Genomic DNA, 24864 nt, shown 5'->3' on the forward strand with positions numbered 1-24864 from the left:
TAGCCCCGGATCTCGATCTGCAAAGGGGCTTCCAGTAGGAAAACATCGTCCAGAAGAAGGGGCGAAATGATTCTTTTTAAATGGCTCAAGAATACAAAGATATAAGTGGACATTTGACAAGCGTAGTCTAAAACTTACAACTGAAATCGTACATTTGTGTGTGTGTGTGTGGGGGGGGGGGGTGGCTACGTGAGGTAACACAGTGGAATATGATTCACAATACTAAAATTAAAATAAATATGTGGGAACAATAGAAATCAAAATATGTTGTAGCTAGTGACGGCGCAATAGAAAAGATGGAGGGGTAAATCATATTTTCCCGGGGCAATCATGTTTATTATTCCGTTACATACGACACAAAAATTCATATTTTGGCTAAAAGAACATTCATTCATTTATTTATTTTTGTCGTTTTACTGGGGGCAGATGAGAGAGAGAGAGAGAGAGAGAGAGAGAGAGAGAGAAATTGTAGAACGAGAATAGGGGGCGTTCCTGCCCCCCCCCCCCCTGCCTATAGCTATGCTGGAGAAGAATGCACCAATTAATACGTTATTAAATAAAACGGATACTTTTAAAACTTTTAATCAAATTATTTGTGAACTATGATTTAAATTTAGAGAGAGCACATACCTGTTTAATTTAATTTGGATGAGTTAACTTCCGAAGCCTGCCATTTCCGAGCCTTCTTCCGGTGTAACTACACTGCCCTTTGAGCCGTAGCTGCTGCGTTCAGGTGGCAGAACGAGCAGAATACTAATTAAAACAAATATGTGACAAATATATATAAAAAAACAACGTGTTGAAGCTATTGACGGCGCCAAAGAAAAGACAGAAGAGAAACGTGGAGAGTGCAGTGATATTTTACGGGAAGCAGTCACGTTTATTACACCTTTACATTTACATACCATATTAAAATGTTCTGCTTTTAGATCTCGCACAATGTCTTTTTCACAAAAATGGGCAATCCCGCATTATTTATAACAATCTTGTCTTTACATTTACTTACGCAATTACCGACTGGAAAGGCTGTGATACTTTAGATTTCTTCCGTTAGTTTTCTGATAATAGTTTTCACAGCAAGAACAAAATAATCTTCTTTTAAAACATACAGCAAAAAGAAATCCAACGCGCTTAAGCTAAAACTCCATTACATTGGAAGCCTGGAGAGAACAAAACAGGGGTTCCTTCGTAACACGATTTCTTGAAAACCATTTTACACATTTGAATCAACTTTGTGATAAATTGATTAGAAGGGATGAATCTTAACAGTAAAAGTTGTAACTTTTCCACTGCTACTATATTTTAGAAGATATTCGTTGTCAAATATCTCAATATTTGCATATGGAACCAGCCTTTTCCGTGCAGAGCTTCTCGATGATGACATCATGTATCCACGGACAACTGCACATACGATCTGCGCCGCCGAACAAGCACCCCCTGGGTTAATATTTGTTTAGCTATTGTTTTACATGGCTGATAAAGGTAAAGTCCACTATGCATATATCACTGTGCCATGAAAGCACATTTAGGAGGTGATGTGATCAGCAGCATGCTCCGACCACCTTTACCCCCCTCCCCCAGGTACTCATTAATTTGAGACTGGTTGGACTCCAGAGCCAGTTTATGCAGGGACAACGCCAGAAAAATTCTGACCATAGATCACCCACCCCGTGATTCAAATCCAGTCTTCCATGTAGACCACAGTTACTCTCCTATACATGGTAGAGCTTAAGTTTATTTTCAAGTCGTCTTTATGCACAGAAGGCCTAATTGATACTGGACCTACAGTTCACATGTTGATCCAAACAACTATGTGCCTCCACCAGGTATTGAACCTGGAACCCTTTTACATGGTGGGGAATAAGTATGTCTTAAGACGTTAGCTTAGATCATAATATACAACCTTGGTGACAATGAAGTTCGACCAGAAAGGAATACGTGATTAAATGCACAGAGGCATAGGCGGTGGAATGGGTGACCCGCAGAAGTGACGCATGTGTGTAAGAGGAGGCGTGTGAGCAGGCAAGAATCGTGATCCCAGCATGTTGCACCCAAGTTCACGTAAAGAACGAAAATGGGGAACTATACGCGTGACATTGAACTTCGACCAGGCACCAGACCCATACGGCAAATTCCAGATAGTGGCGCATTCGACGGAAGCATGACGTCACGGACACGATAAGGGAGTCCGCCTTATATAAGCGCGTGCTGTGCACCGAGGAACCGCGGTGCATCATCACCATGGCCAGGGGCAAACCTATTGACAACACCGTGAGGAGAAGAGTGGTGGAGTTGCAACGGGATGGACTCAGTGAACGGGAAATAGGATGCCAACTGAACTTACCCAAGTCAACCGTCCACTGCATCATCAAACACCACCAAAATACGGGTACTACAGAGCCAGGTAAGGCCCCCGGTCGAAAATGCCTGCTGAGCGTGCGTGACCTACGGATATTTAGGTGCTATATCCAGACCAACAATCATGTTTCTGTGGCCGAATGACGACTGAGGACTCGAGAACGCTTTCACATTGAAGTGTCAACCAGAACCATTCGCCGTTACCTACAGCGATGCGGTTACCGAGTGTACAAGGCGAAACGTAAACCCTTCCTTTCCATGTTGAACAAAGGCAATCGACTACGGTGGGCACGAATGTACCGGGGATGGACATTTCGGCAGTGGAACAGGGTTTTGTGGACGGACGAATCCATTTTCAATGTTGTGTACGGGAAAATACGGAAAACGGTCATTTGTCGGAAGGAGGAACAGAATGAAGGAAAATGTTATGCACGTCGGGTACAGAAACCTGCGTCAGTGATGGTATGGGGATGCATGATGGCATCTGGGGTTGGCCCACTACACATCTGTGAGGGCATTGTGAATGCACACGCCTATACACGCATACTGGAGCGGCATCTTCCCACAGTGCGAAGGCACCTGTTCCACAGGCGGCGTCTCATCTTTCAACACGACAATGCCAGGCCTCATACAGCGCGGCTGACAAGAGAATGGTTGACTCGCCATCACGTGCGAACTCTGCCATGGCCACCATCGAGTCCCGACCTCTCGCCCATTGAGAATGTGTGGCGTGTTCTTAAGCGACGTGTGCAACAGAGGGGACCCACGACAGTGGCTGCTCTTATTGCCTGCCTGCAGGAGGAATGGCACCGCATCGATGTGGAATACCTTGAACGACTCGTCCGCAGCATGCCCCGACGCATTGCCACAGTTATTCGCCGACGGGGCGGCGTCACACCATGGTAAACAGGATCCCCTCTAACAGTGGTCGAACTTCAATGTCACGTGTAGATGGACGAAAATGTTTTATTTTGTGTGGACACCATACATTGCTGCGTTGCAGCGGAAATTTATGTTTTCCTTTGTTCCATGTAGCCTGCTGAATAAAATATGTTCAGCATATGCATGTGTTCTCCTTCTTTCACAACACACTCCTATATTTGTGACTGGTCGAACTTCATTGTCACTAAGGTTGTAATTCACAGAAAAACAATGAACATACATGTAAAGAAATAGATAGAGGGAGGCATAAAAAAAAAGGTAAAGTGCTCCCCTGTGCATAGCACCACGCCATGAAGGCGTATAGGGGGTGTGGGGGTAACGCCCCACGAGAAGAAAAATCAGAGGTACAGAGGAGAATATAAAAGAGACAGGCAGAAAGAAAGAATGCTAGACAAAGAGAAACCAAGAAGAAGGCACAGTGAGCATAAGAGATAGATAGATAGATATATATCAAAATAAGAGAACATACATATGAGTAATAGTGTGAAAAGAGGGCAAAACTGATACAAAGGCAAGAAAGAGACAGAGGGATTGGCATATGGTGACATGACTGAAACATGGAGATCTGGAGAGAGGTAATGAGGTGAAGAAAGAAACAGAGGAGCATAGAGAGATGAATGCAGAAAGAGAGGACAGAATGGAGAATGGAAAAATAGGATGAAGGGGTAGAAAAAGACAGGAATGGAGTTGATCATACAAAGATACAGAACGAGAGAGAGAAAACAGCAGTGTTTTCGGTAGGTTTTTTTTTTAATATTCTCTCCTAGGTTCTCTTCTAGTGTGTATAGTATTTAAAGAATGAATGGTGACTTTCAACCTTTTTTTTACCACTGCTGAATAACTCAAAGTTTTCCTCACCCATGAGGAGCAATCTCTGAAGAGAGCGCCAATGCAAGGAAAGAGCGAGGAAGGACTTTGGGGCATAGTGTGTTATGGGGTTATTCATATGCCTGTTTCATCATCAAGATGAAACTTCTCAGTGTCTGCTAATTTCAGTACTCTAAAGCATGTAACGCTCTGTTTTTTAAGAGAAAAAACACATATCGAAGAGCATCGCTACACAGTTTACACAGAATACATGAAAGTAATGGTGCATAGAAAAGAAATATAAGAAAGGAAAAGCATAAATTTACCCACGGTTAGTGCTGGAAAGAACTAGGAGAAGAGCAGTTCCGGATACGTTGTATTTCCTTCATAGTATTTCTCCTTTTATTTTTTTTTTGGATCCTACGGTTCAAATATAGATTTCAGAAAAACGTTCTTACTTTACAAAACACGAAGTAGTTGCTGTTGTTTTGTGTTTACTATGCTTACAAACTAGACTGATCCAGATTTTTATTGTCGAGGTGACAAGACATACTTATTCAGACAGAACCCTTTTCCTAGCACATCATATCTTCACAGTAGGGATGGCAAAAAATATCAGGACTCTGGAATATTTAAAATCATGATTTGGAAATTTTACTACCTGGATTTCGGAGGCAATATGAATTTTGGGGGGAGAGGTTTAACAATTTTTCGGGTTCCTGAAATTTTGTATTTTCAATAGGATTTGCTCTAACAATTTTTTGGAAATTCTCATCGGACAGAAATGTATGGGAAACAAACTTAGAATTTGTTGTTTTCTTGAGATAGTGCAGACATGCACTTACAGAACTGTGAGATATTATCACTCAGATACTAGAATATGAATCGCACAACATAATGCATGACCTTGGCATTTACCCTGGAGAAATCTGAATTTTACTTGTGATTTACTTTTGCGGTTTTCTTTTTACCTCAATAAATTGAGTCATGGTTGGGAAAACCTATGTAAACTTCTACTGAATATTTATTAATGTTTATATTGGTGAAAATATTGTCTATTGTACTTTTTGTCTTGTTCATGATTGTTGTTGGAGTTGTAATTGTATGAAATGTACAAAAGTAGTTCATCATATCCAGAAAGCTATTTTTCTTTGGTGTGCCTTTAGTTACATCAATGTTAAAATCTCCACAAATAACGAAACAGTTAAAAATTAGTACTAGGTCTTGCAACAAAAAGTTCCAAAAAAATTAAAGACCCATCTATATATCCATTGGGCATTACATGTAAGTTGTAATTAGGTATGTCAATTGTTGCACATTCAATCAATGTCTTGTTCTACAAACAACTTGCTTGATTTCAACCACATTACTTTTAAGGTGAAGAATATCCTTCAATATAACTCACCAAAACTTTGAGTTATTCAGCAGTGGTGAAAAAAAAAGGTTGAAAGTCACCATTCATTGTTTAAATACTATACGCACTAGAAGAGAACCTAGGAGAGAATATAAAAAAAAAAAACCTACCGAAAACATTGCTGTTTTCTCTTTGGCACCAGGTGTGCATTTATTTTAATGTTGTTGGAATGGCCAATGGTACTGGAAAAAAAAACACACATTGTACAAGAGAGTATCATCAAGCGGTGGCTCAGTCGGTAACGTGTTTGACCACCATGCTAAAGGTTCCGGGTTTGATCCCCAGCTGGTTCAAATCCGGGAATTTTTCTAACGTTGGAAGCGGCTCCGGCGCCCACCCAGTGTTGAATGACATGGGTACCTGGGGGGTAAAGGCAGTCAGGGGCATGATGCTGATCACATCACCCCCACTCACGACCAGATCAAGAAAGTGTGGGGCATTACCCCCACACCCCCTATACGCCTTCATGGCATGGTGCTAAGCACAGGGGAGCACTTTACCTTTTTTTGTTTACAAGCAAGTATGAATCTCTCCCCATGGTGCAAGTTAGCGTTTTTTAAATTTGATTATTAAGCTAGATAGGATCTAAAAAATATGATAAGTATTTATGCAGTCCCATGTATTCCTCATGGAGAAACATGATTCAGTTTCTTGTTAATCAAATGGAAGTTTAAGACTTTTCTCACCACAAACAAAATCTTCAACCTGTCCTCTTTCCATTCATCCCTTTTTCTATGCCATTGGAAATTTGCTATTTCCAAAAGAACAAGTAAAATAATACCCCCATAAGTGTAATGTTAAGTTTCTTCCCTTCCTGCAACCATCCAGTGCACAAACCTCTTCTTTTCCAGTTCACTGCAGGGAAGAGAAGGTTTTGTGTCTGGCTGAACATTGAAACTGTTCCTTATGGTCTTAAGTTTATTATTCAATTAAATTGTGCCAGTGCATATATCAGCAACTGAACACACTGAGACCATACAACCTGTGCCCTCCTACTGTCGGCATCAATGATATTGATATCACTAGGGACCTGATTTTTAGGTGCTTATAATAAATTAATAGGCATAATTATTAAATAATAATTTTATGAAATGACTGGTTTTAGACTCAATTTGTGTACAAAAGTTACTATTTGTAGTGCAATGAATACTATGCTTTGATTATAAAAAATATACAGTTTGTGCAATGTAAAAACTTTATCATATTTTGAAGTACTGCACCACCATATGCTTTTCAATGTTCTCCGTGGTGAAGTTTTTCTAGTTGTCTGCGAGTGGGTGCTTGTACCGTCACAGACATTTCTGGATTGTAACAATCCAATTAACTTACAATGTGATTGTTACAAGCCAGAAGTGTTCATGGTGAACCTTCTCTCTACGCTGCAGGAATTTATTGGTGCAAACTTAATAAACGCAACTGCTGCTGATTCCCATGACAAGTTTGGTTGTCCCAGAGGTATAGTGGTAACGGTCATTGACTTGTATCAGAGAAGTTGTAGTTTCGATATCCGTTGGACACAACTAGTGGTTCGGATCCCACTTTAAACTGTAGGTCAAGTTCTGATTGGTTTTCCTGGGCTTAATGTGCGCTCAGAAAACTCACAGGCAGGTTATTCTCGCAGTGGTATTCTCTCCTTGATGAACAGCCTCTTATATTAGGGCAGTTGTAGTTTCCAGTGCAAACCCTCCTCTTTCACCTAACTGTTGTGTGGATGGGAAAGGTTGCCTTCCTACTTTTTACAGCAGGCATTCGAAACAGCCAATTCCATATTCTTGTAATCTTCCCACACACTTGCACTATTGGAGGTTGGGAATAATGTCTGCCCTGTTTTAAGAACTGAATGATTTTGTACCTAGGATTCCATCTCAAAAAAAAAAAAAACTGCATTTTTAATTGGTTTGCTACACCTACGGTCCATTTAATTGCCTGGGATGTTCAGCGATTAACAACAGAGAACGTGCCTCATCCAGTCAGTTTCCTCCACATTTTTCCAATTTCGTGATGCAAGCTGGAAGATGGTGGAAATTTGCACAGAAAATGCTGACAAAGGCAAAATTTCATAGTATAAAAAAAAAATACACTCAAAACGTAACGTTTCCACCCTCTAACAGGGTCTTCTTCAGACGAATATTCACAATAAATTAATTGTGAAAATTTATAAATTTATTGTGAATATTCGTCTGTACAAGACCCTGTTCGAGGGTGGAAAAGTTACGTTTTGAGTGTATTTTTTTTTTATACTATGAAATTTTGCCTTTGTCAGCATTTTAATGTTTTAATAAATTATTTGTGAATATTCGTCTGTACAAGACCCTGTTCGAGGGTGGAAACATTATGTTGAGTGTATTTTTTTATATATATATACTATAAAATTTTGCCTTGGTCAGCATTATTCAAGTCAAAATAGGGTTTTTAGGAATTTATGGTTCATTTAGGTCGTACAGAATTTCAGTAGAGTGGTGCTGAGTACATGAAATGCAAAGATCTCTAAGTAGCATATATGTAGAACGTAGGAAAAAAAAAATAGGGACCTAGATATCACAGTCCTGGTATACAATGATCAAACCTGGGACTATTCTCACTAAATGCACTGGTGTTAAGCATTCAACTAGATGGGAGAAATCAAATGACTTATATTCTGTAAAAAACTAATATTTATTTACATCAAATTTAACCTTACAATTTTATTTTGCTGTATATGGGTCAAAATGCCAGTCTAATATGTACAATAAATCAATATAGTATATATAACATAATCCATCACTGTCACTATTCAGCAACCTCTCTTTTACACCTGTATACAACTTATACTGAAAGGACTAGGTTATCGTTATCGACTGGCACAATCCATCAGCATGCATTTCTACAATTTTCTCTCAGAACAGTAATGTACAAGTTATTTACAAAAAAGGTCTCGACACCAAAATTACTATCAACTGGTACGACCTGCTATTTAAGGAAAATATCTAACAGTCAAGTGTATCACAGCAGTCTTCAAAAAAATCTGTACAACAGATTTAACAATTAGTTACATTTCATAAAGCTGTGATCAGGGAAACCTGGATATATATATATTATTATGTGCGTTTCATTAGAAAAATTGGTTACAAAGTATGTGTAACTCAGGAGTTTGTATCAACCATCAGTTTCATATTTGTTTTTCTAACTCTTGTTTAGACCCGGTGGAGGCTCATAGTGGTTCGGATCCCACTTTAAACTGTAGGTCCAGTCCCGATTAGCCTTACTGTGATAAAGTGGACTTAAAGCACCAATTCAATCAATCAATCAATCTAACTCTTGTTTAGAATTTTTGATGACCAGGAAAAATGAGTGTGCTGACAACTGTGTGCACTGTAATATGTAGGTTAACATTCTGGCATCTAAAAATTTGTTACATCCCAAAACGTTTACAAATATGATTCTTTTAAGTATGCAAAATTTAATTTACAAGTATGTTTTCTTTTGGATGCAAAAAAGCAAGGTTTCCCTTACATGCACATAATAATTAATTAAGCACATAACCTTAATCAATTAATTAAGCACATAACCTTAATCAATTAATTAAGCACATAACCTTAATCAATTAATTAAGCACATAACTTTCATCAAAATAAATACATTTGTTCAATTTAAAAAATCCAAAAGAAATCATAAAACCTGTATACACTTTGTTGATTATTTAGATAGTATTCATCCAAATAACTGGAAAGTATGTTGAAGCAGTAAATATTGGGGGGAATATCACAATCAACACTAATGTAATTTGCATTGTTTTTTTGGAGGAGAGTAAACATTTCTTGTTACCAGAATATATAGTTCGATCTCGATAAATAGTCTTATACAGGGTAGCACACGAAAAACTGGCCCAGGTCAGCAGCATATGCTACTGACTTGGGCCAGTTTTTCGTGTGCCACCCTGTATTCAAAAACACACCCTTCTAATGTGTCAACAATAAAGTACTTCATAGCTGATATTCATGCAATTTCATAGGAATGTATATTTTTGCATAGTTTCATTTCATCAGCAGTTTAACAAAAATCAACAAGAATTACTTTTGCAAATTTAAAGCATTTCTAAATTGCTTATTATTTTTCATGTTAACAAGAATCGATGTTAAAAATGTTGAAATACAAACACTTTTCTGATCATCTAGTACAAGAATATATGTATATAAATATGAAACAAAATATTGTTGATATGTATATTTGCAGTGCACTTTGTATTAGCGAATTTTTAATGTATCAGACTGAACAAAAACTGATGGAAGATTAAAACTCCTGATTGTTAAACCTTTGAAATGGTGCCTTGAACAAGTCTCCCTTAGTTCAACTGTAATTTTGTAAAAAAGAACAAGAAAAACAATTTGGGGGCATGCTTAACTCCTTTAAAAACCTTAAAATCCGATTTGGAAGACCCCAAAGAAACTTTTGTTACATTCTAGGACATCTAGGGCCTATGTATGTCAGTACAGAAATTTTTACTAAATCAGGTTATGTACCATATTTCACCTCGATCACTGCACCCCATTTTTTCAGTCCAAAAATTGGTTTACAACCTTTCATTGCATTATCGTCACATCACATAATGAAGTGATTTATAGCAGTGCAGAACATTCAAAGAGAAAAAATTGTAAGTGTACTTTGCAACACTGCAGTAAATTTCTCAAGTGTAATAGTTCGACTATAATGCATAAATAAATAACTAATGTGTTAACTTTTGATTTCACACCAAAAGTTCGCTAAAGTATCACAAAGAAATGATGTCTGTCGATTTGGACTATTCTAATTTAAAATACAGTAGAGCGTCGATTATCCGAACGTCGGTCAACCGAACGACCGCTTAACCGAACTGTGTACTCGCTCGCACCTGTTACTTTCCCACCCTACCGTCCATCATCCCCCTCACTCCCAAACCAAGTTTCCCACAGTAGTCGCCGCACTGAGCCACCGCTGGCGGAACATTGCTTCTAATGGGGCCTTCATAAGGCGCTGCTGACCGGCCAAGCCGCCAGTCGCTGTGTTTCAACAATCAGCACACTTCTGTCGGTGTATGTATTGTTCATGCAAAATGCGTATGTAATATGTACATATTTTTGTTTAATAAACTGTACCACATACTATATATTCCTACTAAAGTTGCCTTTGTACGTTACTTTGTAATACTTAAAGAGATGCCTGTTTTTATGAATAAATTTACTGTACAGTACTTCTTTTTGGCAAATAAACATGTACAGTTCGATTATCCGAACAAACCAGTTTTCTGAACACCCATGTCCCCCAATTACTTCGGATAATCGACGCTCTACTGTATTTAACATATATTATATTGGTTCACTAATCTTGCACCAGACAGTTTATCTAGTATAAATGATTTTTAAGTATGGGTAATATCAGTATTTTTTTTTTAAAAAAAAAAAGCTTCACATAATGGTTGCACCCCACTTTTTTGAAAAAAAAAAAGGGCATAAAATCTACAGCGATAACGCGATGAAATATGGTATTTAAAGTGCATATCCATTTAATAAACATTCAAAATAAAATTATAGAAGCATCCACAAAGTTTATGTAGTTACTGAGAATATCATTTTAATTATTATATTGCTAATTTTTCAATATTAAAATAAATAAGAGATAATTGCCATTGCAATTAACTATAGTGAATTTTTCTCTCACTATGAACAATTGAAAAGCAGTTACAGGAACCAGTCTACTGCTATTAAAATTAAGCTACATTTTCACAAATATTAGAAATTTCTGTAATTATATCAAATTTTAAAATTCCTTGCTCACTCTTTGCCATTCTTATAATTAACTTATTAACTATGAAGATAGTTTCACAATAGTTTAACTTGGCAATATCTTAAAGGAAATTCAAACGAGAGATATTTGACAAATTCATTGACAGTTGAAGTAAGGAAGACTTAACTCTTCCCCTCTCTCCAGCACTGCAAATTTATCATATGGAATGCCATAAGAACAGTTTTACAAACAGTATGATCCTAGAAAATTTTACAAGCGAAGCTCAAGTTATTATGACTAAAAAAGGATATTTCATGCAAGAACTAGAATCTGTTCCAATGGTGCATGCCTTTCACATTCACACATTAAAAATTGTTCTTATAAATATTATTAAAATTACAAATACTGAAACTTAAATACTGCTGCTGCATGCACAAGTTTTTCACTTTTGCAAAAAGAGTTCAAAAGTACGAACATGTTCGTTGACTTAGCAAGAAAAAAAATAAGCCCACAATTGCTTTTTTTCTTTCAAAAAACTGTGAAAAGTACATACAAATTCCATAATAAAAATTTTCTCCTCTTGAATAAGTAGACAGCCAATAAAAAAAGAAGTAGAGACAGGAATGTTAAAAGTTAATCTTATTACTACTGTGAAACAGAGAATTCAGTCTTTGCGTGTATATATTTTTGTTTCATTTTTTTAAAATTTATAGAAAGTACATGCATCGGAAAGAGACGATATGTTCAACTGTCTGCTTCTCTGTAAGCGTCAACTCCTACCGCACACTTACTACTTGACCAATATGAAGAAATTTCTTCAGAGCAAAGTTTCTGCACCTTCTTCACAACACATGACATATGTTGGTTTGAAAGAAGGCCATTGTCATAAACTTTGCTCCATAAAGTTTACCAAAGAAGACTCCATGATTCAGTTTACGATTTCTTATCATAGTCAAGCAGTTAATTCAACGTTTATCTGTCCAGTAAATAAAAACATTCACTGATATAACACAGTTATCAACAAACAGTTATTAACCATTTTTTTCCACACGTTAGCAACATTTAATTCTTCTTAACAGTAATTTTTGTTATTAAAAAAGACAGATTACATCTGAAACCAATTACGTTATTGCAACACCTATTAAATAGGTTGAGACACTATTTGTAAAACCATTAGTCAGACTCTACCTCTATCTGGCTTATAAATAACGACTCATGTTTTGGTGTAAAGTTGGCGATCTTTCTTCGTCTTCTTCGAAGGACTCGCTACTAACCTATGTCCTGATGACACCGCAGCATGCTCCAACTGTCACACTGGATGGGCCTGGGTCACACCTCGACCTGATGCTCGGCTCTTCTTATTGCTACCGAACATAAACCAGGTACCCACTTTCCGACCCAAGGAACCGGTTGAACCATGCGAAGAGTGCATGTTACCAACTTGCCCTTGAAGATTTTGATTTGAACCGAGAATTTCCACTGGATTTATAGGATATGCAATGTCTCGTTTGTAACTTTTATCTGAAAATAACAAATAAACAATTGACAGTCATGAAAATAAATAAGCTACATTCCTCATTTAGTGTAACAAAACTAGTCTCATACAGGGTGTCCCAATCGCAAGTGGGATTTTAAAATTTCTTTAAAATTTTGGCATTAATGAAGATATTGCAATGAAATTTGAAGGAGGCTTACCTCAGTTTGCGAGAAATATGATGACATCATAACATGTGTTGGAAGTGGTCACCATTTTCACCCACATTGAACCTGGTGCACCATATTTTGGAACATCTGCTGTCACTTCCTGAATTGCTTCGTTGAAGTTTGCTTTCAAGATGTCTGTGGGTCGTGGTTTGTTTGCGTAAAGTCTACCTTTCAGATATCCCCATAAAAATAATCAGATCAGGCGAGCTTGGTGCCCAAAGCCCCATCGAAATGACGCAGTCACAAAACTTTACTCGATTTCGGCCATGCTGGTGTATGATGTGGACATATGTCACTCCATCTTGCTGGATATATCTAATGGAGAGTTCCTCGTCATCCAAGTGATATACAAAGGTTGAATATTTTCATATATGCAGCTGTTGTCTTGGTTGTATCGAAGATGGGACCAATTATGGACCACCAGGACATCCCACACTAAACACACCAATCTTCTTCGAATGAAGGTTAGTTAGTTAAGTTGGTGTTTTAAGTCCACTTTATGCACAGTAAGGCTAATTGGAACTGGACCTACAGTTTAAAGTTGGATCCAAACCACTATGTGCCTCCACCGGATATAGAACCCAGGACCCCTTGACTACTAGGTGACAATGCTACCACTGCGCCATCGGGGAGACCTCCCGAATGAAGGGGTTCTGTCATGGTGGGATTTTCACTTACCCAAGTATGGGAATTTTGAGAATTCACATATCCAGACAGGAGAAACCATGCCTCGTTTGAGAATCAAGTGTATTCCAGAATGCGTGGATTTTTCTGAAGTGTCTGAAATCAATGACAGAGTGCCACTTGTTTTCTAGATCAGCTTCACTTTTGATGCAGCATGATGACAAATGCTGCTGGACAAACCTGATTCCTGTGAAAGTTGGTGCAGTGTCTTTTTGGGAGATGCCACTAGTTGATCCTTCACATTCTGGAACATTCTCTTGACATTTCTGAACGACCTGCATGCTCATCCAATAAAGTCACCTGGGTTTCGAGTTTCTTCAACAAGGCCCAAATGCTAGACTTATTTGCCGGATGTCTGCCTCCAAACTTCTCCTGGAATTGCTGTTGACATGACTTTATCGATTCGGTTTCCCAACAAGTGCGAACAATAAACTTTGCTGCTCCAGAGTGTACCGATACATTTTCCAACTATCCTGTATGCACACATGCATACACTCTTAATTGATCCGAAAGGAAACAAGTGTATCTGGGGAGAAAGGTAACAAACACTTTATTCAAAGTATGCACCATTGCTAGCTATACATTGTGTCCATCTGTCCGTCAAATTGTGGATGCCCTTCCAGAAAAATCGTTCACATTTTGTGGTGATCCAGTCAGCAAGCCATTGTTCGACATCTTCGTAATTGTTGAAGTGTTGCTGGGAAAGGGAGTGAGACATCGATGAAAACAAGTGGTAGTCCGAAGGGGCTAAGTCTGGTGAGTATGGCGGGTGGGGCAAGAATTCCCAGCCAAGTGCAGAAATGGTGTCTCTGACACCTTTCACTGTGTGTGATGAGGCGTTGTCGTGCTGCAAAATCACTTTTCCGTGTCTTGTCGCCCAATCTGGGCACTTTTCGATCAATGCATGGTTCAAATTGATGAGTTGTTGATGGTAGTGTACAGCATTCACTGTTTCACCTGGTTTCAGAAGCTCATGGTACACCACACCCTTCTGATCCCACCAAATGCATAGCATTGTCTTCCTTCCGAAACGATTCGGTTTTGTGGTCGATGTTGAAGGTTGTCCTAGGTCAACCCATTACTTTTTGCGTTCTCGAAGTAGATTCATTTTTCGTCCCCAGTCACTATCCGATGCAAGAAAGACTTTCTTTCATGCCGAGAAAGAAGCACTTCACTCACCGTTTTTTGCTTTTCCATTTGTCTGTCATTCAGATGATGTGGGACCCATTTGCCAGCCTTCTGGATCTTTCCCATGGCATGAAGACGATCAGATATGGTTTGGCGACCAACATTTCACTTCTCTGCCAGTTGTTGTTGCGTTTGTGTATCGTCTACGTCCAACAGTGCTTGCAATTCGGCATCTTGGAATTTTTTCGACTCGCCCAGGCAATCTTTGTCTTTCAAGTCGAAACCAACACACACACGCATCTTGTCACCGTACATTTCTACAAGGATATGATGGCTTTCACTCGCGTTTTTCTTTTGATTGAACAAGAAAAGCAGGATATGCCCGCACATGCTCCTTATTTGGTTTGAAGGTCAACATGTTTTCCACACAAACCCAATATCACGATCACTCGCACTCGGTTGCACATCCACGGCATTTTGACAGGTAATGTCCTGGCAACACACTGGCATAACAGTTGAGACTGTGCACCAGCCCTTGCTTCCAGCGCCATCCAGAGATGAAATTAAGAATTATTAACCGGCACACCTGGTATTCACGAACAACAACAGTAATGTGTAGCCACCCTCAGCAAAATGAGCCCAGTAGAGGAGAGTCAGTCAGAAGACAGGCTGGCTGACAAACTGCTACTCTGTGTTGCAACAGAACGCATTTAATTTCTAACACAACGAACATACTCCTGTTCAAATTTCATTGCAATACCTTCATTAATGTCAAGTTCAGTAGCAAGTGCCGATATTATGGCAGTATTCATAGTATAAAGTACTACTGTGTTCATTTTGGCACCTGGCTGAGATAGCGCATGACTGCAAAACGGCAAGGCACGGCGCTGATGCTGGACATCCCACTTATTTTTATGCACATATCTTTAGCATGCAGGAAATTGTATTTATATTGCATAATTAGTACTAGCCTGTGTTCTACGAGTTTTTCAAAGTGATGGCCAACTGAATTCACACATTCCCGGAATATTTTGATCAAATTTTGATTGATATATTTGTTCTGTTTGCAAGTTGTTTTCATCCCTCTGGGTAAAAAAATACCCAGAAGAAAATTGCTTCTTAAGTCCGAATTTTAATTGTTTGAAAACCTGTAAATAATAATATCTTCAATAACCTAATTTAAGTGTGTTGTCCAGGCTCATAGATCACATCAGTGCCAGCCGAAAAATTCATGTTAAAACAAAACAATGAATCATGTCAAGATGTTTGTAGGCAATTTATTATTTGTGGGGACCCCTAAAAATAGTCTATAGAAAAAATTCCCACACTACAAATGAACTGAAAGACAATGTAAGAACAGAACTTACAAAAATTGCGGAAGAGGAACTTTTGCGTGTCAATCAAAATTTGATTAAAATATGCCGGGAATGTGTGAATGCAGTTGGCCATCACTTTGAACAAGTCTTATAACACAGATTAGTACTAGTTATGGAATATAAATACAATTTTCTGCATGCTAAAGATATGTGCGTAAAAATAAGCAGGATGTCATGGGTCGAAAATGCCAGCATCCACACCATGCATCGCCGTTCTGCAGTCATGTGCTTTCTCAGCCAGGAGTCAAAAACGAACGCACGGTATTAAGCTAGAGATCCAAAGTTCAAACCTTGGGTAAAGCATATCACTATGTTTTGTCCCATTAAGTTTTGTCATATCCCAATTTCACTATCCTCACGACTGGATTTGAATTCTTACATCATATCATAGCCATTAGTATGTAAGTGTGCGACATTTGCCTTATTTCCTGTCAAATTGTTTTGTTTACTTGCTGTTGTTATTGCTGTGATTATAGAGTTATCGTTGTTGGAATTACACTGAAGAATATTTATTATAATGAAGGAATACATTTTTATCTTTAAAATGCTTCCAAGTTTCATCTACATGGATGTTCATGAAATATGGCAATTTAGAGTTTTAAAAGTTAATTTCAATATGGATTTTAAAGCAATATATTTTATCAATCAGTTCATTAACAATGCTTCTGAATTTCTCAAAAATAGATCCAGTAAGCAGAGACGAACAGGAAGTTTTCACTGAATAATAAATACATGCTGAGGCAAGAGATAGGAGGAGATACAAAAAACAATATTATTACTGTAGGCTATTTCATTCAGCCCATTGTAATAGTCTGTGTACAAGAACCATAACTAGGTTTTAATAAACCTTGGGTTAAAGTTACATCATCAGTGTAATCTGAGAAGGTTCAGTGTAGCCGTTTAGTAAGTGAGGCTCATAGTCCTATAACATAAGGAGATTGGGCAATTTATGTATTCTACACATTGAAGAGTATTACACTGGTTTAAGATTATATATTCTTTCATGGAACTTACTGCGTGGTCTGCTAGGAGGCCGCCTCTGACGTCGAGCAGCATTCCGAGCCAGCTGCCGTGCTGATTCAGGAAACACGAGCCCTTCCTCTGTGTCCCTCGCCACCAAATCACGTTCCTCCTGCATGGCTTCCAACCATCTTCTTTTCTCATCCGCTGAACGCACGCAGAACAGCAACCACTTGTCCCTAGCACTGTTTTTCACTTTCCATCCATGCCTCACCGATACACCCATCTGAGGATCTGCAGAAAGACAAAGGATATTGGAATAAAACATGGGTTTGTACTAGCACAAACATAAAACCATAGCATACACAGAAACCTCCATTGTGAAGAAACTTTAAACATTCAAAGCTCACTTGGCATTAGAGCTCAGTATTAAAATCCTGGTTGAGGCATGGAAACGAACCTTTGTAGTAAGTAGCTTGGAGTTGAACAGGGAATGCTATTTTCTTTCTTGATATGGTTACCTAGTTGCTATCCAGAATCACCTTACAACTTACAGAAAGTTCACGATATTAAATAAAACAGTTGAAGCTGCATTTAACCCCTTCCCTGCGGTGACCTTGAAGGGAAGTGTGTCCAAAAAGATATCCTCTATATATAGATGCAACCACAAATTCCCTTCATTGGAAATAATGCAAGAAACTAACTATAAAAAGACTTTCCACAAATTGAAGCTAAGGTAAATGATCTATATATAGACTCTGCCGCAAATAAACATTCCATGCTAGCTAAGATTAAAGGAAAATTTTCCCCTGCATACAGCACCTTGACATGAAGGCACATTTAGGGTATTTGGGGATAGGGCCCCACAATATATTCTCAATCTCGGTCAAACTGCAGGTGATGTTAACAGCACCATGCTCCAGGTAACCTTTACCCTCCCGGATTGCCCCCAGTATCCATTTATTTGAGGCTGGGTGAGACCCAGAGCCACTTTATGCATGGACAAGGCTGGGAAAATTCCGACCTTAGAACACCCACCCCAAGGACCGAACCCAGGTCTCCCAGATGGCAGTCAGACACAGACCACTGAAAGTGCAAAAAAATTCTATATATAGACGTTCTGCAAAAAAGGACCATTTTTAGAGAGTCTAAATATAGCTCCACCACACTTAATGGGTTGATGTGTAACCGCAATATACTCCATGCTCCTTATAAGTCAGAACATTGACATAGTAGGGTGTCGGACTTCCACACAGGAGACCTGGATTTGATTCCCAGGGTAGGTAATGTAAGGTTGGAATTTTTCTGGCCTTGTTCCCCACAAAGAGCGGCTCTGGGACTCACCCAGCCTCAAATCAATGGGTACCTAGGGAAAAACCTGGGGGGGGGGGTAAAGGTTGCAGGAGCCTGGTGCTGATCACATCACCTCCAAAATAGCAGAGATCAAGAATGTGTTTGGCCCTACGAGGCACATTTAAAAAATAAGGGCCGATTGATTATATCAAAGAACAAAAGAATTGTAGCAACACTGTATAAGTGGTTACAAACACGTACATATCTGCTTCAGCTCTCAACATAGTCACCAGAATTTTCCAAGGAATTTTGGTACCTTTGAATACCTTTTTTATATTCTCTGCATAGAAGCTTGCTGCCTGAGAGTTCAGCCAATCCAACACTGCTGTTTTCAACACCTCAGTTTTTGCAAACCATTGGCATGCAAGTCAATTTTTGAGGTGCATGATAGTCATGAGGTGCAAGGTCCAGATTATACGGGGAGTGATCAAAAAGTTCTCAATCGTCTGAAGAGTGAGCACAACAGTGTGTGGTCTAGCATTGTCGTGGATAAAAACAGTTCCTGAGCGGTGCATTCCATGTCTTAGTTTTGATGGTGTTTCACAGTATGCCTGTGATGTGACTGTTTTCCCCTGCTCCACGAAATCGACCAAAAACACACCTCATTCGTCCCAGAACACAGCTGTCATGACTTTTTGTGCAGATGGAGTTTTCTTGAACTTTTTCGCCTTTGGTAGGTGTGAATGTACAACATTTTGTCCTATTCTTCCTTCACTCATTACATTCGAACCATACACATCACACAATTCTCCGTGAATTTCAGCAGCATTATGACCTTTGGCGTTAAGAATTCTTAACAGGCGGGATTGTATATTCGCGCAGCCATTTGAACGTGCTTTAACTCACACAATAACCAACTGCTGACTAGCAAAAATATGATTGTTAGGTCGCCAATGTGTAGGCGCGACTCGATCACTGTTGCCAGTCAGTTTTTATAAATAATTGGCGTTTTCTTTTTAAATACGCCTCGTATGTGTACGAGGAACTTTGCCTTTACCTTTTACATTAACATATCACCAGGTTATTGGTTATAGCTTTAAATGCCAAATACATTTCTAGTAATTTCTTCAAAACACCTCTTGATATGTCATTCTTGTTTCTTTTGTTTTCTTCCATATACATATGGAGATATGGTCATACCAAGAAAAGAGACTGCAGCCAACTCATGAACTAAGGTAGTCATTTGATTACTCCACATTGTGACATATTGCCATTCAGCCTTCATACAAATTAAATTATACATATTTGGTTTCACCATACTGTGGTTAAATGAATATAGTCATGTAAAATTTCAACTGTTTGCTTTCACTGTTTAGATATTCAGAAAAGTTTTGTGTCTATTAAACTATTGCGAATACCTAGATGAAAATGAAAGCAAACCCACATGAAGATCATGTGAATGCTCTAGAATTCTAAGCATATAAAATTTACAAGATTTTGGAATATCATAAGTTGTTTTTTTTTAAAGCAGGGCAAATTTCAAAAATGGCTTTGCTGGCCTCGGCGAGAGGCCAGCAAAGATAAATAAACTTCTTCAAATAAAATTAAAAATGAACTGCAGTGGAACCTTGATTTTATGTTACTGAATTTTACATTTTTGCTCTTTAAACATTTGATCTTCCTGGTCCAAATAAACAAATTGTTAAAAAAAATGGTACTATTATAGTATAAGGGAAACACCTATAAATCATATTTTTTACATTGCTAACGTACTATTTTGGAATGCGGAACATTTCCTAAGATGAAATAATGCATTTCTAACTAAGATAATGTCTATTTCTTAGATTTACGAGCACTCACTGTTACTTGTTATTTCGATTCTGTAACACATTACGGCAGGCGATAGCATACTGGTTCAGGGCACGTTGTGAGTGTGTTTTGTCGATTTATGCAGTGTTGCAACCTCGTTCACCGGAAAATATCTACTTTCGTGCCCGGATTTGAAATTATGCTAATACGTCGCAAACCATTGATGTTAGCCTCACAAACCATTGACGTTAGCCCCCAAAACCATTCTTGTTAGGCCCCAAAACCATTCTTGTTAGGCCCCAAAACCATTCTTGTTAGCCCCCAAAACCATTCTTGTTAGCCCCCAAAACCATTTTCTGTAAGGTTAGGTTAGGTTAGGTTAGGCAAGCCTAGTTAAAAAGAATAAAAAAATACTCGACACGTCATGTTCAAGTGAAAACACGGCAAGGCTGAAACACTGACTATGGGGTTGCGTCATCTTAACACACGGAACATTGTACTCTCATGCAAAAAGCAAATGGCGGCAGCAATAACAGCGTGTCGGACAGAGATTTTCGCAGAAAACGACATGTTTTCGCATTAAAATGGATCAAAACTAGATTCACGAACTTCCACAACGCTACAGAAAATGATTTCCGTAAGTACTTTCTCCTGTAAATTTGAAGAAATCTGTTTCCCTTATACTATAATGTTACCAAATAAAATAACTTTTGCATTATAAATTCTGTTGTCACAGTATCCTCAAAATGTATAATAGAGGTTCTACTGTATTTAGAATTACCTCTTACATAGTTTAGCCATAACATATACACAAACTAGAAATTGACTTACCTTTACCATCTCTAACATCAACCACTTCGCAATTGTCAAGATCTATTCTTCCTTTATACACGTAGGTATTTCTCTTGATTATATCCTGTAATTGATAAACATTCCTATTACTTTTGAATCATGCTTGCACACACGATACAAAATACTCCGAAACATCTGCTAATTTTTGTTTATTCCCCATTTATCGTTTTAATCTGTTTTGTAGGGAAATTTCCCTTTCTGTATCTTGGCAGAAAAGGTGTTGCAGTTTTCAAGTTGGCCACAAATTCCGGATATCCAGATTTCAAATTATCTGATATCTGTTTTGGATGCAACAAATAATCTGGAAAAGTATTAAAAAAATCTGTATATTCAGATCGCTATTTACTTTTTCTAATTCAGTAAGTTATTCTGGTAAAAATAGTTTCTGAAATTAAGGAAATAATTACCACAAAAAGGATCGGGACACCAAACTGAGAATGTTATATTCTAAACTTTATCTCTTCTATGTTTTTTTTCTTTTTGAAAACTTCGTGCATTTATTTTGAACTTAGTAATGCAGAGATCTGTTTTAGGCAAAGGAAATAAAAAATAAACATTTAAAAAACGTGTGCAGGGTGGCTTCAAACAAGCAGAAATAAAATTCCCTGACTTTTCCAGGTTTTCCAGGACAAAATTTACATTTTTCCCTGACAATTACAAACTAAACTAAATCGATGTTTTTGCAAATTGAAATAAGAAACTCATACAGATCCACGTATGGTTTTGCTAAGTACCAATATTATCTTCTATTAAATTGACTTAATTTCTCTATTCTCTATGATTTGAATTCAAACTGCAAAATAGTGAATTTGGAAAATTATTACAATTCACAAGCTAAGGAAGGATTATGGAATTTTGTCATACGCAGGAAGATTAAAATAAAATACTTGATTATTTTTAAAGTTACGACTAAATGAGATAAGAGTGAAGAGTGAATGATTAAGAAATACAATTTGTAATTTATCAGTCTCCTTATACTTTCTCGGTATTATATGTTGATATTTCCACTGAGGTTTGGAACCCTCTGCTTGCAAAAACTATGAGTGCGGACTCATTTTTCAATGCATAAAGCTACTTCTCTCTTCTCTGTAAAGCAAACGACTTAACTCTTGCATATAAGTGAAACAATTGAATAGAACAAAAGAAAGTGTCATATTTCCTTACATTATCGATGGATTTCTGCTTCAGTACAGTATATCCAAGTGAAGTGCTGTGAAACTGACAACATGCAGTTATACCAGTAATGCTGACGAAAAGGATATGTAAGTATTAGAAATTTAACGCAAGGAATTTATAGAATTGCATTGTATAGGTACCTGATTTAGCTAACCAACACATTAAAACAGGAACACTCTAATAATAAAAGCTTCTGAAAGTTCATATACGAGGGGCATCCTGAAAAAAGCTCCAATGGTGGCTATACGCAGCACTAGTGGTCGGTGAGCAACACACACACACATGCAGGCAGGAAGAAGTGGTATGTAGCTGTAATCTGGTACAGTTGCAATGCAGCCGGTTTAGGACAGTTCTAGGTTAAAGATTACAGCTCTCATACAGTCTTCCACCGACTGCGATGTAGCCTACATTGCACGCTCAGAATTTGGCACAGAGCCACCAGCAATCGTGTGAGTTGTGCAGACCAGACGTCGTGAGTGATAGTATGGTCAGACGATGGTGCAGACAATTCACGGAAGGCAAATCGAATGTGCACAACCCCATACAGCTGAGTACACACGGGCCTTTGCATCACTTCAGGTGAGAGATCTTAGACCACTCCCTGTACAGCCCTGGCCTTCAATGTACCGACTTTCATCTCTTTGTTTAAATGAAGAGGTTTCTGACAGGGCAAGGATTTGACAGCTATATTGCGGTAGAGATAGTTCCAGTCTTTGCCGTCAGACACATATACCATGGGCATACAAAATTTAGTTCCATGCTACGACACATGCCAGAACAACGGTGGTGATTATGCCGAAAATTAGGTTAGGACTCACTGTTACTAATGCAATAAATTACAACTGATATTCTTGTTTTATTTATGCCTAATCGTTAGGGACCTTGATATTTTTTTTTCAAATTGGCGTATTTTCTTATTTTTTATTTTTTACTATTCGGTGTTATTTTTCCCAAAATTCACATTTTCATTTTAGCGCATTTTCTGGCAAATATCTGAAATTATACCTTCATGGTGTTTTTAAACTACTGTTTCAAATTGTAAGTCACATGGCTTACGCCTCTTCGCGAGAGTTTGATATCTTGAAAGTTATTTCTGGAAAGTTATTTTCCATACCCCTTTATGAATTTTAAGGTAAGGATTTTAGATAATGGAATTTTGGTGTGGAGTTAGGGCCCCACACTTTCTTGATCACGGCTGAAGGTGGGGGTGATGTGATCAGCACCACACTCCTGGCTACCTTTATCCCTCAAAGTTTCCTCAAGGTACCAGCTTCATATGATGCAGGGCGGGTGCCGGAGCAGTTTGAATAGGTGGAAAACATCCCGGTTCTCCCCCGTAGGGGATCGACCCCGGGTCTCTCGCATAGTAGTCAGATGCCATAACGACTGAGCTCCATTATTACTCGCTTGACAAATGCAGATAGTGCGCACTTAGCTTGGTATTTCAAAACATATCTCGTGCGACAAATACGAAGATGTGGCTCCCGTGTGACGGTAGATACGCACTCGATCTCCTGTTAGAACCCTGCCACTTTGCTCTGTGATGCAAATGGTTTTGATAGAAGTTGAAAAAATCGTGGGAAATACATGATTTAATGTGGCTGTCCGAATTATTCCATGTACGTATAACTCTATAGTTTATTCTTGAGTAAAATTTTGGAAAACTTGAATGTACTATGTACACAAACATGGCCTAGAAAAGACAATGATGTTGGATTTCATGGAATATTTCGTTGTTTTAGGACATTTCTTTAAAAAAAATCGCTAAAAACGCCAACAATTCGCATTTTCTGCCAAATTCGCATTATTTCGATATTTCGAACGGGCGAAAAATGTGTCCAGCATCACTGCACATTCCTAAACATAATTTCGCAGCAATTACCATTTTTCACGGTTTTGGCGTTTGCTAAAAATCAATGTACCTACTAATTGGATATTACTTTCTGGCCACCCCTCGTATAAATCAGTAGATGGAAAGTGAAAATTTAGCAGGGCTAGCAGAAAAAAGTCAATTCTTGAAGGAAGTGATTTGCTGTTATGATTGAATGATTCGAGTAAATATGATATTAAAATATTTACGTATTTATTATTAGTATTTTATTACATAATATTGGACATTAACTTCACTCAGTGAGAGATTAAAGACCATCTCTCACGAGATTAAACAGACAGGACAGAGAGTGGCGTTAATTTCATTGCAATATTAGTGTTGCAGTAAATTTGAGGTTGGGAGCAAGCACTTGCCAATTTTTATAACGTTCACCAATGCAGATTTATGTTTCAATTTTTCGTGATACTATTCAATATGTATATCCCGTTTTGTTGGATTCGTCTTGATATCTACGAATATTGCAATGTCATTGTAAACGTATGTTAACTTGTGCGAAACCAGTAATACGTCAGGATGATAAAAGAAAGCCTCCGTAAGCACTGCTACATTAAATAAGGTGAAGTGAGCCAGAAGAGTAATAAAATTCCAGCAGCATATTTGCAGTCTAAAGCTCTTCTTGTTTATGCATGCGATTTTTGTTCGATGTTGCAGTCCATGCAATTTCTGTCGCATTTTGTAGTGAGATACTTTGTCAGGTGGCGATATTCGACAAAAATCGTATGTATCAATGG

General features: G+C 38.1%; 1 protein-coding gene across 5 annotated transcripts in view; it reads right to left on the reverse strand.

The window, feature by feature from the left end:
- Positions 1-8158: 8158 nt before the first annotated feature.
- Positions 8159-24864, reverse strand: part of RhoGEF3 (Rho guanine nucleotide exchange factor 3) — an 831957-nt gene continuing 815251 nt past the window's right edge. For 4 of the 5 annotated variants that reach the window (XM_083115351.1, XM_083115352.1, XM_083115354.1 and 1 more), the window contains exons 19-22: positions 21046-21130; positions 17167-17406; positions 9122-12781; positions 8159-9043 (exon numbers count right to left, since the gene is read on the reverse strand). In XM_083115351.1, the coding sequence (XP_082971477.1) occupies positions 12570-12781; positions 17167-17406; positions 21046-21130 (537 nt within the window). In that variant the 3' untranslated portion in view covers positions 8159-9043; positions 9122-12569. Of the gene's footprint in view, positions 9044-9095; positions 12782-17166; positions 17407-21045; positions 21131-24864 lie in introns of all 5 variants that reach the window. The other variant, XM_083115353.1, reaches the window with a different exon arrangement.

The sequence above is a fragment of the Lepisma saccharinum genome, chromosome 30, assembly GCF_977018435.1.
Source record: "Lepisma saccharinum chromosome 30, izLepSacc3.1, whole genome shotgun sequence".
NCBI lineage: Eukaryota > Metazoa > Arthropoda > Insecta > Zygentoma > Lepismatidae > Lepisma > Lepisma saccharinum.